The sequence below is a fragment of the Procambarus clarkii genome, unplaced genomic scaffold (assembly GCF_040958095.1).
Source record: "Procambarus clarkii isolate CNS0578487 unplaced genomic scaffold, FALCON_Pclarkii_2.0 HiC_scaffold_124, whole genome shotgun sequence".
Taxonomy (NCBI): domain Eukaryota; kingdom Metazoa; phylum Arthropoda; class Malacostraca; order Decapoda; family Cambaridae; genus Procambarus; species Procambarus clarkii.
In genome coordinates, this window is record NW_027189157.1 from 996,375 (window position 1) to 1,013,646 (window position 17,272).

The 17,272-nt window shown below is 39.0% G+C and overlaps 1 protein-coding gene across 1 annotated transcript; it reads right to left on the reverse strand.

Moving 5' to 3' along the window:
* Positions 1-347: 347 nt before the first annotated feature.
* LOC138360856 (innexin inx2-like) lies at positions 348-4,720 on the reverse strand. The gene is made up of 3 exons (XM_069320372.1): positions 4,485-4,720; positions 2,358-2,576; positions 348-531 (listed from the first exon to the last, which is right to left on the reverse strand). Exons 1-3 carry the CDS (start codon positions 4,718-4,720, stop codon positions 348-350), a joined length of 639 nt encoding a protein of 212 aa, XP_069176473.1.
* Between the last annotated feature and the right edge of the window lie 12,552 nt (positions 4,721-17,272).

The window sequence follows — 17,272 nt, forward strand, 5'->3', positions numbered from 1 at the left end:
ACATGAGGTATTAGCAGCAAATAAATTGGTGTGTATTAGGCTAGCCTATGTGGTACCCTGCTGGTAGCCATGATTAATAAAATGTGGTTAGCCTAGATTACTACACACAGTAATTAGTTATGATTATGGTATTAATTGTAATATATCCGGTTCGAAGGACCATATTTTTGTGTTGAGAAGAAAGCTTACTCTCTATTAATTGATTGATATTTAATTAAATTAATTTCGAGAAGCACTTTGAATCGTAAACATTAATTTAAGAGAAGTAAATGATAACTTTTGGGTACGTTATTTAAACAGTGGTTAGGTGTGACGACGCCTGAAACACCGTATAGAGGCGAGACGCTTCACGCCCCTATCATGTAGAGGAGGAACCAGTCACCTATGTAACACCTTCGTGATATACCCATCACCTTCTCTGAGGAGGCCAGGCGCGAGCAACTTCGCAGGAGCAGGTGGCGGACGGTGGGGGTGAAGGTGGCCAAGCGGTAGACGAGCCCCAGAGTCGAGATGACGGCCACAGTTACAAACCTGCAACACACACACCAAGCTTAAGTTCAGGGTCACGACTCTGTGGCACAATATACATGACCTCTCGACTCCATGAAGCATACCTAGTCATACTGTCTGATCGCTCTCGTTGAACATTCCATAACCTTTAACATTGTTGAGAATTAAATGTATTTACTGCTTGATGTTTCAAGTTGAATCAAGTCTCCTGATATGTAAACTTTAGGCTTTCAGCAGATAATTAGATGCATTAGTTAGTATTTATATGACTCAGTCAAATAATCAGCATCTATTAAATAATCCACGAATGGATCAGTGTGTAACACCATAAAGATGTTTAGTTGAATTATATTTTATGTTACATACAACATGAGTCAGTCAGACAGGATTTGAGGCTCCTGACTGCCGGCCTGTAGTAATTAAAAAGTCACACCTCTAGGGTGTTCATGACTACAAGTTGACCAGGGGTAAGGTCGCGTGAATTGACCTTGCTTCTGCTAAGCTAATAATTGCAGACGGTTGGTGGTGTCTTTTCATGAAACAAGTCGCTGTCCAGGCGTGGTATGTAGATGGCCTGAGGCTATTTACCTAGTAGGCCGAGCTAGCTCCAGGGTTCCTCCATAAATACTCAGGGAACTGTACATTTGAGAGCATAGAGCATCACTAAAAAACAGAGCAGACAGCGAGGCAGGACGATTGAACAGCAGCCGAGACCAGGCTGTCGGCCGGACGGGGGGACTCTGCCTGTCAACCCCCTCCACCCTCTCTCTATCCAACTTCGGCTCAGACACTTGGTGAGTTGAACTGTAAGGTGGCAAATTTAGTGTGGTTCCCACTGAAGGTGTTGTGTGATTTTCAGGGGCAGACAGCCATAGTGTTCTCAGTGTCTTATGTGGTGACTCACATTGTACATTTATCCTGACATGAAGATTCAGATTCAGATGTTTATTCAGGTAAGGTATATACATACAAGTGATGTTACATTAATGGATTGATATATAGATAGAGCTACTACATACAATGCCTAAAGCCACTATTACGCAATGCGTTTCGGGCAAGAAAAACATAAATATCTAGAACTTAATACTAATTGAGCATAAAGAATAAAAAGTGTTGAGAACAAATACAAATAAAGATAAAAAAAGGGGGAACATGACTGAAAAAGCAGCACAAATACAATAGGTTGACAAACAGTGTTGATTAAAAAAAAAAAAAAAAAAAAAAAAAAAAAAAAAAAAAATAACAGACATGGGTTGACAATAGAGGAGTGAGGTAGATTACAGGGAATTTATTAGGTAGTGTTTAGTTTTTATCTTAAACTGGTTGAGAACATTAAATTCCTTGTCTTGCATGTACTGAGTTTAGAATGGATGGTGGCAGCCCTTTCTACCTTCTACTTTTCCTTTCTGTTCCTCTCCGTATTCTGTCTCTCCCTAATTTCTTTTAAAACTTTCCTTTTCACCTGACCACACTCCTCGCGACTACCAGACTCCTTCGCATACTCCCTTCCACCTCTCTACCTCCCTCACCATAAATCCAAACCCATTGCTTCATTATTCATTTCCGTTCCTTCTCAATTTCCGATACCTTACAGGTGTACAGCTCACCAGATCCTCAACATTACAGCACTTGTCTGTAAGCGTCTCCATGAAGCACAGAGAACATTAAGGCAACACTTCCCAGCCACCATTTACAAACAGATAACTGGTCAGAATACTTTAAAACCAAATAAAATTACGACACATATCACATAATTATAATTCCTGCACCATTAACACAACCTCAGCCATGCACACCAGAACAAGCCCAAACAACCCATCAGAAGCTCACAAACAGAAGACACTCACCAGAACCAGAGAAAGACGAAGATCTTCTGGTTGAGGATGTTGAGCGGGAGGACGCAGAGAGCATCGTGTCGCTTGATGGTCCCTGAAGGACCGAAGTTGTGGAAGGTGCACTTGCCCACCTTGGGGAAGATCTCCTCCATCGGGTCCAAACCTTTCATTAAGTCTTGAGTATAGCTTAAGACCCTCGGTCCATACTTGGCGAACCCAAACCCCAAGAACCTGAATAAAATGGATGGTTAATTTTACTTAAAGTTGCTTGAACACATTCAGCAATTAAACAACCAATTAAAGAGACTAAGAAAATTTTTACTTAAATGGAAATAAACACATAAAAATTATATATAACAAATAAATTTAAATATGGAAAGACCTAAGAGCATTATTTAAGAAAGCGCAGTTCAGAGTGTGAACAATTGAGCTGAGGACTGGAAGTTCTTCAACTCAGGTCTCATTGTTGCGATACAAATAGATTCTAAGTTGTTTTGAGATCAAGTCGATGTGAATTATAAGTCAGAGCAGAACAGTGAAATACTCGTAAGGGAAAGGGGAAGGGAGTTGACCATTTCTTCCCAGTGATCCCTAACACTAGAGGAGGCAATTGGCCTCAGAGGCACACCTGTGCAGTGAGAGGCACTTATGTACACAGGTATATTAGTTAAGGTTTGGTGTTGGAAGCGTTTCCCACACACCCAACGTTACGTTTCGAACGTTACGAACTTTACGAACTTCAAACAGAGCTGGATATCTTAGAAGAACTACTATAAAGCAATAAAGTTAAGTATGATGGGAACTTTCTTAATATATACAAGAAATATGAATTTTGTCCCAAGATCATTAGGTACAAAGTAGATAACTCTAGGTTTTATTATGGTTACAGTGATGAAGATCAGTGAGTACTGATGATTATTACAGTGATGAAGGTAGTGAGTACTGATGATTATTACAGTGATGAAGGTAGTGAGTACTGATGATTATTACAGTGATGAAGGTAGTGAGTACTGATGATTATTACAGTGATGAAGGTAGTGAGTACTGATGATTATTACAGTGATGAAGGTAGTGAGTACTGATGATTATTACAGTGATGAAGGTAGTGAGTTCTGATGATTATTACAGTGATGAAGGTAGTGAGTACTGATGATTATTACAGTGATGAAGGTAGTGAGTACTGATGATTATTACAGTGATGAAGGTAGTGAGTACTGATGATTCTTACAGTGATGAAGATAGTGTGTACTGATGATTATTACAGTGATTAAGAAAGTGTGTAGTGAAGATATGGGCTCCATTACCCAAGCAGCCCCTGGGTACTCCTCTTTACCTGCTTGATGGAGTTCTGGGAGTTCTTCTACTCTTCGGGCAGGGTTGACTTGTGAGAGTTTGGTCCACCAGGCTGTTGCTTGGAGCGGCCCGCAGGCCCACATACCCACCACAGCCCGGTTGGTCCGGCACTCCTTGAAGGAATAAATCTAGTTTCCTCTTGAAGATGTCCACGGTTGTTCCGGAAATATTTCTTATGCTCGCTGGGAGGATGTTGAAGAACTGTGGACCTCTGATATTTATACAGTGTTCTCTGATTGTGCCTATGACACACCTGCTCTTCTCTGGTTCTATTCAGCATTTTCTTCCATATCGTTCACTCCAGTACGTTACTTTACTGTGTAGATTTGGTACTTGGCCCTCCAGTATCTTCCTCGTGTATATTATTTGGTATCTCTCTCGTCTTTTTTCTAGTGACAACATTTGGAGAGCTTTGAGACGATCCCAATAATTTAGGTGCTTTATCGTGTCTATGCGTGCCGTATATGTTCTCTGTACTCCCTCTATTTCAGCAATCTCTCTTACTCTGAAAGGGAAAATGAGTACTGAGCAGTACTCAAGACGGGACAACACAAGTGACTTGAAGAGTACAACCACTGTGATGGATCCCTGGATTGGAAAGTTCTCATAATCCATCCGATCATTTTTCTGGCTGACGCAATATTTGTCACATACATTTTTAGTACATACATATATTTCTTTAGAAGTATATTAAAAAAAACATATATATTTTAAATTAGCGAATTTAAAATATATATGTTTTATATATATAGAAAAAGACAGAAATGCAACAGATTGTCGTCTTACTTGTCAGTTAAGTACATCTGTCTGTCGACGTTGACGAAGTTGAGTAGCTCGAACAGGAAGAACTGGTATGCGTAGACGTTGTGGTGGTGGAAGTAATGGTCGAAGTACTCAATCACAAACTTGGTCCTCTCTCTCCTGAGGTCGTGGCTCAGGGCGAGCAGGTTGAGCTCGGCGACCAGGCCGGTCATACAGCCTCTCTCCAGCCGCTTCCAGATGAAGCGAGGCACGTAGAACATCCCAGCCTACGGACGGAACTGTATTGTGAAAGTGGCCTGACCGTGGCCAGGCTGTAGGGGAGGAGTCATTTAGTGAAGGAAGTACCGTGCTTCTACACTACAGCAATGTTCTTGGTCTACTATTTCCCTGTATTTGTGTTGTATTCTGAAACTTCTGTGGAAGTGTTTCCTCTCTGTGTTCGTTGTGTTGTGGGGTCACCGGATGTAGGAACCGGTTAGGATGAGATGCTTAAGTAGTTTGTATTCCGATATCAGTTATCCGGCCATGTATTTATTGAGCTCCTGTTTTCGTTGTATATTTTGTTATGTTCATTGCATTTTGTTCACAATACGTTGAATATTGTGCTCTATACCTTACCTTGAGGTTACCTTAAGGTGCTTCCGGGGCTTAGCGTCCCCGCGGCCCGGTCGTCAACAAGGCCTCCTGGTTGCTGGACTGATCAACCAGGCTGTTGGACGCGGCTGCTCGCAGCCTGACGTATGAGTCACAGCCTGGTTAATCAGGTATCCTTTGGAGGTGCTTATCCAGTTCTCTCTTGAACACTGTGAGGGGATTGCCAGTTATGCCCCTTATGTGTAGTGGAAGCGTGTTGAACAGTCTCGGGCCTCTGGTGTTGATAGAGTTCTCTCTCAGAGTACCTGTTGCACCTCCGCTTTTCAACGGGGGTATTCTGCACATCCTGCCATGTCTTCTGGTCTCATGTGATGTTATTTCTGTGTGCAGGTTTGGGACCAGCCCCTCTAATATTTTCAACGTGTAAATTATTATGTATCTCTCCCGCCTGCGCTCAAGGGAGTACAGATTTAGGCTCTTTTAGTCGGTCCCAATAGTTTAGGTGTTTTACTGAGTGGATTCTAGCAGTAAAGAATCTCTGCATGCTCTCCAGGTCAGCAATTTCTCCAGCTTTGAAAGGGGCTGTCATTGTGCAGCAGTACTCCACTCTAGAGAGCACTAGCGTTTTGAAAAGTGTCATCATCGGTATAGCATCTCTAGTGTGAAAAGTTCTTGTTATCCAACCTCTCATTTTTCTTGCAGTTGTGACGGCTACTTTATTGTGTTCTTTAAAGGTAAGGTCTTCCGACATGAGTACACCCAGATCCTTTACATTGCCTTTTCGTTCTATGTTATGATTTGCCTGAGTTTTATACGTGGTTTCCGTTTTTATATTTTCATTTTTTCCATAGCGCATGAGCTGGACTTATCTTCGTTAAACACCATATTATTTTCTGTAGCCCATAGAAAGACCTGATCTACATCTGACTGGAAGTTTGCCGTGTCCTCTATGTTGCCTACTCTCATGAAGATCCTAGTGTCATCTGCAAAGGATGATACAGTGCTATAGGTTGTGTTCTTGTCTATGTCTGATATGAGGATGAGAAAAAGTACTGGAGCAAGCACAGTACCCTGGGGGACTGAGCTCTTCACGGTTGATGGGCTGGATTTTATTTTGCTCACTATTACACATTGGGTTCTGTTGGTCATGAAATTGTAGATCCATCCGCCTATTTTTCCGGTAATTCCTTTTGGATGCATTTTATGTGCAATAACGACATGATCACATTTATCAAAAGCTTTCGCGAAATCTGTGTAAATTACATCAGCGTTTTGTTTGTCTTCCATAGCATCTAATGCCATATCATAGTGGTCCAGCAACTGCGACAGGCAAGAGCGCCCTGTTCTGAAACCATGTTGTCCAGGGTTATGGAGATGCTGTGATTCCATGTATTTTGTCATCTTACTTTTTAGCACTCTCTCAAAATTTTTTATAATGTGCGATGTTAGTGCTATCGGTCTGTAATTTTTTGCCTCTGCCTTATTTCCTCCTTTATGAAGTGGTGCTATCTCTGCTGTTTTTAGTATATCAGGAATAACGCCAGTATCTAGGCTTTGTCTCCACAGAATGTGGAGGGCCTGCGATAGTGTTTTTTTACAGTTCTTGATGAATATGGAGTTCCAAGAATCCGGGCCTGGTGCAGAGTGCATAGGCATACTGTTTATGGCTTCTTCAAAATCTAGTGGGGATAGGTGACGTCAGATACATGGTTTGATGTTGGTATCATATCCATGAAAAATTCATATGGGTTATCAATCTTTAGTGCGTTTAATGGCTCACTGAAAAGAGAGTCGTACTGCTTCCTCAGTAGCTCGCTCATTTCTTAGTTGTCATCGGTGAAAGTTCCATCTCCCTTTCGCAGGAGCCCGATACTAGATGTGGTTTTTGATCTTGATTTTGCATAGGAGAAAAAATATTTTGGATTTCTCTCTATTTCACTGAAGGCCTTTTGCTCTCTTTGCCTCTCCTGGGTTTTGTATGATTCTTGTAGCTTGAGTTCAATTGTTTCTTTTTCTCTACCTAACCTTCTTCGCCGTTCTTCAGATAGGGTGCGACTCTCAAGTTGTTCCGCGATTCGTTCTCTTCGCCTATATAGGGAACGACGTTCCCGTTCCAATCTGCATCTCTTTCTCTTTTTCTTAGGGGTATGCGGTTGGAACATATTTCTAGTGCTCCTGAGCTTATATTTTCCAGGCACTGGTTCAGGTTAGTAATTTCCAGCTGTTCTTCCCAGTTTATTTCTGTGAAGTCCTGGTTTATTTGCTCCCAGTTTATCTGTTTATTATTGAAGTAGAATTTGCTGAAATCTCCTCCACCGGGAATCTGGACTGGTTTTGAAGGTCCATTCCCCATGGTTGTCATAACTTTAATTAAGTTGTGATCTGAGTAACAGGTATTTGTAATCATTATGTTCTTGATCAATTCATCATTATTAGTGAAAATGAGGCCAGCGTGTTCTCCTTCCTAGTTGGTTCTACTATTTGCTGGTTTAAGGCAAACCTGTCGCACATCCGTAGCAAGTCATTTGCATGTGACTGTTCATTTAGGCTTACTCCTGGTATTCTTTCTGATATTACTGTATTAGCCAGGTGCTTCCATTTCATGTGCCATAGGTTGAATTCCCCAAGCAGGATGATGTTCGGAGCTGGATTTGTGAGGTTTTCCAAACAGTGTTCTATTTTCATTAGTTGGTCTTTAAACTGCTGAGGGTTTGCCTCCGGTGACTTATATACAAGGACAATAACTACATTTAGAATCTCTATTTTGATTGTTAGCACTTCCACCATATCATTTGAGGTGTTTAGCAGCTCAGTACAGATGAGTGTGTCTTTGATGAAGAGGCTGACCCCACCCTGAAGCCGGTGTTTCCTATCACATCTGAAAAGATTGTACTCTGAGATCCATATTTCACCATCATGGTAGTCCTTTGTGTGGGTTTCTGTTAGGTCTGTAAACACTGCATTTGCCTCATGAAGGAGACCATCAATAAAGTGAACTTTGTTGGATTAGCGTGTTTTTATACCCTGGATGTTGGCAAATATAAATGATGTTATCGTGTTATTGGAAGTGCTGGATGCCTTACTTGGTGTTAATATCTGAGGCTCTGGTAAGGAGGCCACTGCGTTTGCGTCGTTTGCTTTTGTGTTGTTTTGGAAGTGTTTCGTCCAGTTATATTATACTATTATATTAAATTAAATATTATACAGTGCATAATATTTCTGTGCATTGAATACTGTACTCTATTCGTTATACATTGTGCTGTATACGTTGTATATTGTGTCCTATACATTACATAAGGGTAGGTATCGTTGTATATCCAGGTGGTACAGGCACAGGAGCAACATAACCTGGATACATAGAGGCGAGCTCTCACACAACACATTCGTCTCACACATACTAATAGTATGTATTCTGCTTGGGTGATTGTGCCACCTGTGTCGCATAGTGATCATCGATTAAGAGTGTCAGGGAAGGGACTGGTCCTCGCTGGTATCGTCCTTCCATCTAGCAACATGTCCTCCTACATAGAACGTCGCTTTCGCCCGCATCCCTTTTCCCCTGTTCCAACCCAAATCCATATCCTAACCCCCTTCCAAGTGCAATATAGTCGTGATTCCTGGTGTTTTCTCCTGATATTTCTCTTTTTAAATGGTACAATATACGTTGAACTGTATGCAAGTCCCACTGGTAAAATATACATTCAACTGAATAGAAGTTTCATTGGCAATATATGAAATCGATACATCAATTTAAAGATCTCTACATTTCAACACCAATGATTTCCAAACAATAGCAATATACAATATGCTAAAAATAATAATAACAGTAATATATGTGGGAAATTTTTACCCACCTATCAATATTATCATCTAAGAAATTTATTATATCTATATCATATCTATATCATATCTAAATCATATCTAAATCATATCCGAATCATTATAGATTCATTATACATCTTGATCCTAGATGACAATGTCCCTAGGATCATGTACACCATAGGGCCCTATAAGTGCCTACGTGACTTTGTACATGATCTCTCAAGGATCCAGCTTCTAGAAGGATTTCTTAATTAAAAAACTTTTGGAACATGATTCGATTTCCGGTAGGGATTATAAATTGAATCCTTAATAAGAATCAGTGGTACTATCAAGTACTACTTATAATCTTTAAATCCTATATCTAATTATATTATAATCACATCTTATCTCAATCATAAGTCTAGACAGTAAAAATAATCAATCAATATTCATAGAAGGCTGTCATGCTCTGGGAGCATGGAGGCGTGATGGCTGGGAGAGAAGCGCCCACGACACCCCCCCCCCCCACTAAGCGTTTGTTTACAACAGAGTGAACAAGAGTGACGGATCCTTAGCGAACATTACTTAGCTCAGGACACCTTATCTAATTATCTTTATCACCAGTGAACACTCTCTAGAACTGGGGGAGTACTTGGACAATAAATCTACTAGGAAAATTCCTAGAACATTTATATAATTGTAGAGTGGAGCACACAGTGACTCTTGTCTCCACCTTCACCATCAACTATCATCCTTCTGCAACTGCAATTAAAGAAAAATCACATAGCAATGCTACAAGAACAATCTACAGCAAAGCTTTGATATAAAATATCATGCCTAAACTCGCGACAAGAGAGTTATCAAGTCTGGCACACTGTCAGACAGGCATCTGGCATTCAGAGAAGTATATTGAAGGTTATTTTAGTATATTAATTGGCCAATTGTATGCTTGTATGACTTTAATATATTAAATATACAGTCTCACAGTATTAGTGAGTCTTACAGCACAGTCTTACACAGTCTCCGTGGTGTAATGGTAAGACACTCGCCTGGCGTTCCGCGAGCGCTATGTCATGGGTTCGTATCCTGGCCGGGGAGGACTTACTGGGCGCAAATCCTTAACTGTAGCCTCTGTTTAACTCAACAGTAAAATGTGTACTTGGATGAAAAAACGATTCTTCGCGGCAGGGGATCGTATTCCAGGGACCTGCCCGAAACGCTACGCGTACTAGTGGCTGTACAAGAATGTAACAACTCTTGTATATATCTCAAAAAAAAAAAAAAAAAAATAAGTGTGTCTGTCGGTTATAAAGCGAGGTAATGCCTCATATTTCAGTAAGTTTATTAATATTGTGGTGCAGCAGTTGAATCTTTAACCCTTAAACTGCGCATGGCGTATATATACGCCCTGAGTAACATGTCCCACGGTGCGCATGGCGTATATATACGCCATAGGGTGCCAGGCCTGATTCAAATGGCCCGCGGCTACACGGGGCTCACAGTAGCTTCCTCAGGGCTCTTGTAAACAGATGCCATTTAAAAAAAAAATCTTGGGCAATATTTTCAGGTGTGAGAGGCACAGTACTGTTGGAGCAACCAAGGCCGGCGCACACAGCATGAGCGAACAGCATTGATGTTCAGCTTGTGACCACAGCATCGCCGAAAAATGTCAAAATAAATATATAATTGTTATTATTTAGCGATGACAATATTACAGATGACCAATGACTGTGATATAAATAACCAGGGTTGTGATAATAGCAGGATTGGTGTAATAATTAGCGCTGTGGGAGGAGTGATGCTGAGAGACAGAGGGAGACAGCATCGTTTACTGACTGTGTGGCCACCTGTTATTGCTTGCATTCCCCATACCAGGTCAGTGGTTCTCTATGGTGAACACAAATGTAGATACTTATATATAATGTGTGTATTAGTGTAATAACAGCAAAAGGATTATGCTGGGAGGAGCCATATGGGTGACGGAGGTGACGTCGTCTGCACGATTTGTCTAGCTGTTTAGAGGGTGGCCACTATGCTCTTTGGGCGCACTACAAGCTTAGGTGTACAGTTACGGTGCATAAAACATGTAGATATTTATATATAATATGTGTATATTGGGTAATAACACTGCAAAAGGTATTGTTGGGGGAGAAAGAAAGTGCGTGTGACCTTGAAAGAGTGAGGGAGCCGCCAGCCGCCATCTGTGTATAGCGACGACTCTTAGTGCCTGAACTAACTATATCAGCTTAGCTGTACAGTTGTGGTGAACAAAATATATACATACTTATATATAACGTCTGTATATAGTGTAATAACACCACAACTGGTATTGTTGGGGGAGAAAGTTTAGTGCGTGTGTTGAGGGAGTGGCAGTGAGTGGCTGGCTGGTGTGTGGCGGTAACTCCTCGTTGCTTTTCGACTCTCAATACCAACTTAGTGGTTCGTTATGGTGACCAAAACATGCCAATACTTATATATAACCTGTGTATAGAGTGTAATAGCAGCAAAACTATTTGTTTATAGTTTTATAAACATAATAATTGAATCACTAATATGCACATCATACTTTTGAGTATAGCGATTATTAACCACTTTTATTATATAAATATATTACAATACACACTATTGAATAATATTACTGCAAAAAAACTAAGAAAAAATCAATCGGAGACATTGAAACAATTAGGTAATAATATCTTTGTGGCAACTCCCATCTGTCAACGCGGGTGACGCTGACCGGGTCTGACGACCGCTCTGTCAACGCCCCCTTTTTGCCAGACTTCCTCGGTCAATTGCGCCCAAAATATGTCACCTACGATTTTTTTTTTATTTTTTCCGTGCTCAGGGGACACAAATTAACATGTTTAGAAGACGAAAAAAAATTTTTGATTTTTTTTTTTTCTTGCGCACAGGGGTGTAAATGTCCCAAGGACCCCTGAGCAGTGTAAGGGTTAAGCAACAAACCTCATGAATGTCCATGGTGTAAGAAAAGATTGTCACGGTAAACAAAACATCATGAGTGTCCATTGTGTGGGAAAAGATTCAATCAAGCTGACTGTACCTATTCATATAAATGGAATATGAATATATGTGTATATATACTTGAATATATAAATAAAGTTAACAATTGCTTGCATAGTTATTTTTAAGTTATCATATAAGTTCATTTAATTGAATATAATTTCTAGTACTTAGTAACAGTACTTAGACTACATTTCAAGTCATTTATTATACTTTTACAATTTAAATTGTTGTTTATAGTATAAGAATGTATTGGGTGTTAATAGTTATAGTGCTAGGCTAGACTATGTACATGTTTAAATCTCTGATTTAAACAGAGCCAGTGTTCAGTCATATAACTGAATTTATTAAATCTTATCCTTGTATAAAATACAAGCTGATGTGAGATACCTGTCGGCAGGTGGACTGTGGATCTTCAATCAACCTATCAACTAATTCATCCTGCCTGCCCCTTACAGCCCACAATCTGTCATTAGGAAAAGAGGAGCTAGGATTTACGACCCTAGCTAGAGATTTTAGTTGAATTAATTTGCAGACAGTAATTTTTAATTTAGTTCAGTACAAGTCCCTGGTAATCTCCTCTCATATCAATCCCTACATGTTTTTCCCCACATTTATGGTCGTTCGAACCTAGATATTTATGATCCTTTAAACCAAGATAGTCTAGAAACTAGATTATATTTCAATAGCAAATAAATAAGAAACTTGATTTTGCATTGGAATAATTTTTACATATTCTTGCCTAACCTAGCAGCCAATATTTATCATAGCTATATATCTAAGTAAACAAATTGTTTGCAGTGGCTTAACACTTTGGCGTACCCTGTGCGCCACCCTTCAACTGTGCGATTTGGGTCCCTGCGTTTCACGGGAGCGTGCATTAATTCTGAAGTGTATACTCTCTTCAATTTTGTCACCTAAATTCTCGTCCTACGAGATTAAATTTGATATCATTGTGTTCGCAATAGAATTCTCTACAGCACTAAATGCATATAAACTCCAAAAGCCTGGCTAGTTACCCGCAGCAAACAGAGAAAGTGTGAACGAGTTACCCAGGAGCGCACAAAAGCGATAAAATGTATTCACTCTTTTCACTATGGTCACCTCAGTTTTCGTCTTAAGTCTTTCATCTTGGTATCAATGGGTTTGCAATAGAATTCTCTAGAGTAATATTAACATATAAAATAAAAAACCTGGTCACGCGCCAACGAGTTGAAGACAGGCCACGCGTTAACCGCGAGATAGCGCCCAGACACCTTCCAGCTACACACCCAATTCCTGCCCACAAATGTTTAGTATTTAGTATTTTAGTATATTTAGTATTATAGTTTAGTATTTTTTGTGTAGTAGTTGTACATCATATAAGCATTGTAGATAGCCATTTGCACAAAATAAATGGTCATTTTCTTTGTCCATTTGTGAGTTTTTCTTATGAAGTGATAATATATGGTCATATGGTCAAAGTGATCAACACCTTTCATGTTTGTATTATAGTCACAGATTGCATTCGGCTTGTTGACAGTTACCAAACAGTCCCCCCAAAAATTGGATAAAAAGCTGATTTTTAGCAATTATTTTAGTGGACGACGCAGCATTGTGTCATCCCCGAGATTACCGACAGTAAACGGATGACGCAACGCTGCATCATGCCCGGACTAAAGTGTTGAGCCATTATATCCATTAACTAGTAAACATTCATAGCATACTAGTAATTGTTCTGTGTTTAAAAATCAGAGTACCTGATTTTATCATTGTCACAGACTCAACTGCATCTTAATCATATATACCATTATCTACCTTACTTGTGGTAACATATATACATATTTAAGTGTATTAACTAGCATTATCTCTAATCAACTGATTTTCAGAGCTGCTCATTACATAATATTCTTTAAAAAAAAAAGAGTTTTTATCACTGTAAGAGCATTTCATTACAATCTAACCATAATCAACTGTATCAAACCCTATTACAGGTAAAACAAGTAGGCATTCTACTATATTTTGTCAAACAACTATTAGGGTAACAGATCTTGTAATAACTTTGCAAAAACAGTGCCATTTACTATTTTTAAAAAATTATTACATGATTTACTAAGTTGGTGCATTCGGACCACAAACCAAATTATTACAGTACTTTTAATAATTGAACACCTGCGACATCCAGATTCCAGGGAGGAAATGAAGGATGATCTTTGGAATCGTTACCTAAGTAGACAGGAAAGCTCATTTATTAAAATACATTAACATATACATCTTTATCAAAAAAGAAAAAAAAATCTCGGAATCTCTGAAACTCGGAAAAATCCAGATGACTTGTAATTTTTCACCTGCTACAGAAACAGGAAAGAAAAAGACACAAAGTGTCTAAAAAATCACTTGAATCTACTACCTACAGACCATTTAAATCAGGTGAATGACAAATGTCATCATTTGGCTACAATAGTCTACCATTAGGGATTAAGACCAATCTTTATTTCAAATCACAATCTGAATGGCTAAATAGCCCCTCATCAATAAACTACAATCTGAAAGGCTAACAGCCCATTGCCAATGTCAATCCAAGTATTATCATCTATCTAAGATAACTATCTTAATCCAAGAATATAGTCTTGATCACCTAATCTCATGCTTTCACTGGAGTGAAAGCAGCCTCAGAAAATCTGAAGGCAATCAAGCATCTCAAAGAGACTTACTTAATAGAAAAGGTAAAGCCGAGAGAAAAATAAAAAGCAAAATGGTTCATCACATCATGAATAATGTAAATACACATTATTACAGATACAAGTCATCCTTTAAGGAAATCCTTGGAGGAGTATAAGTGTTACATGCTTGTATGACCTACTTGCATGTAATTACTTACCTACAAGTTTTACATACTTGTAACAACATCTTATCACAGAGCCAAATTTTTGATGGACTTCGAGCTTACGTACAAAGATTACGAAGCCGAGGAAAACTTAGGTCACAAGAAAAAATCACTATAAGTAAATCCATGGACAAAAACAAAAATGTCCAAACTGGCAGTCAAAAATGAAGGCAACAAAACTCCTCTTCTGCAAAGTGGAAACATAGTAATGTTGGCTCTTATGCTATATCCCCCACAGTTAACAGAACTGTAGGAAATCAAGCTCTTAAGACAGATAAGACAAAAGGAGCTGCAAGTGCCCCAAAATGTTTATTCCGTCAAGAAGCACATACCATTTATCAATGCAAAGTTTATGAAGACCATGCCAGTCGAATCAATCGACTGAAATCTCTGAACAGGTGCATCCGTTGTCTACGAAAGCACGATACAAGTGAATGTAACACTCACTTGCAGAACTGCCAATATTGTCATAAAAGTGTACATCACACAGCACTCTGTAGTGATATCAACACTCAATCCAGATCACAGAAATCCAATAATCAACCTGCATCTCAGGCAAAGCCAAAAGATGATAATACCACAACAGCCATACAATTCTGTACAGTAATGAGTAATATCAATGCCTTAGATACACAGATTGTTACAACAGCCATATTGCCTACTGCACAGCTAGAACTATGTAATCAAAGAATTTGTATTCAAACTAGAGGCTTTTTTGATCAAGGGTCACAGAAAACCTTTATCAGTAAAAAAATGGCAGAAAATTTACAACTTAAATCTTCAAAGCAAGTATCTACATCCATATCAGGGATTTTTACCAATTCAGGTCGTAGAACCTTTCCAGTAGTACAGCTCAATTTCTTTCTAGGTACATCCCAAAGGACAGTCGAAGCCATAGTAGTTGATAAAATTCCTACTGAAGTGGCAGTGACTGGTCAGGCAGCCACAATTAAATTCCTAAAAGGAAAAGGAATTCAATTAGCAGATTCTCTGCTTGATTCTGACTACATAGGAGATATCGGAATCCTGAATGGAGCTGACTATTATCATCGATTCATTCTGGAATCAGAGGAATCTATGGGTATGAATTTACTCAAATCAGCAGGAGGCATATTGATGACAGGACCTCTACTGGATCTTGAACCTTCAAATCCTGAAAAATCACATCACACAGAAACTGTAATCGTGGCTTGACTTGGCAAAGAACAGTCACCACTTAATATCCCCCACATGATTGATGATGGATTGGAATCTGTACATCAGTTTTGGAAACTTGATGCAATAGGAATAATTCCTGAACAACCAAGTCCTGATGATGTCTGTGCATACAATCAGTACTTAGAAACTGTACAGTACCATGATGGACAGTACTGGGTAAGGCTACCATGGAAAATCAACCATAAAACCTTACCTACCAACTATCACATGGCTTATAGCCAATTTAAATCTCAATTAGCAAAGCTAAGAAAAGTGAAAAAGAGTGACGGATCCTTAGCGAACATTACTTAGCTCAGGACACCTTATCAAATTACCTTTATCACCAGTGAACACTCTCTAGAACTGGGGGAGTACCTGGACAATAAATCTACTAGGAAAATTCCTAGAACATTTATATAAGTGTAGAGTGGAGCTCACGGTGACTCTTATCTCCACCTTCACCATCAACTATCATCCTTCTGCAACTGCAATTAAAGAAAAATCACGTACCAATGCTGCAAGAACAATCTACAGCAAAGCTTTGATATAAAATATCATGCCTAAACTCGTGACAAGAGAGTTATCAAGTCTGGCACACTGTCAGACAGGCATACAGCATTCAGAGAAGTATATTGAAGGTTATTTTAGTATATTAATTGGCCAATTGTATGCTTGTATGACTTTAATATATTAAATAAGTCTGTCTGTCGGTTATAAAGCGAGGCAATGCCTCATATTTCAGTAAGTTTTGTTAATATTGTAGTGCAGCAGTTGAATCTTTAAGCACCAAAATTCATGAGTGTCCATGGTGTAAGAAAAGATTGTCACGGTAAACAAAACATCATGAGTGTCCATTGTGTGGGAAAAGATTCAATCAAGCTGACTGTACCTATTCATATAAATTGAATATGAATATATGTGTATATATACTTGAATATATAAATAAAGTTAACAATTGCTTGCTTAGTTATTTTTAAGTTATCATATATGTTCATTTAATTGAATGTAATTTCTAGTACTTAGTAACAGTACGTAGACTACATTTAAAATCATTTATTACACTTTTACAATTTAAATTGTTGTTTATAGTATAAGAATGTATTGGGTGTTAATAGTTATGGTGCTAGGCTAGACTATGTACATGTTTAAATCTCTGATTTAAACAGAGCCAGTGTTCAGTCATATAACTGAATTTATTAAATCTTATCCTTGTATAAAATACAAGCTGATGTGAGATACCTGTCGGCAGGTGGACTGTGGATCTTCAATCAACCAATCAACTAATTCATCCTGCCTGCCCCTTACAACCCACAATCTGTCATTAGGAAAAGAG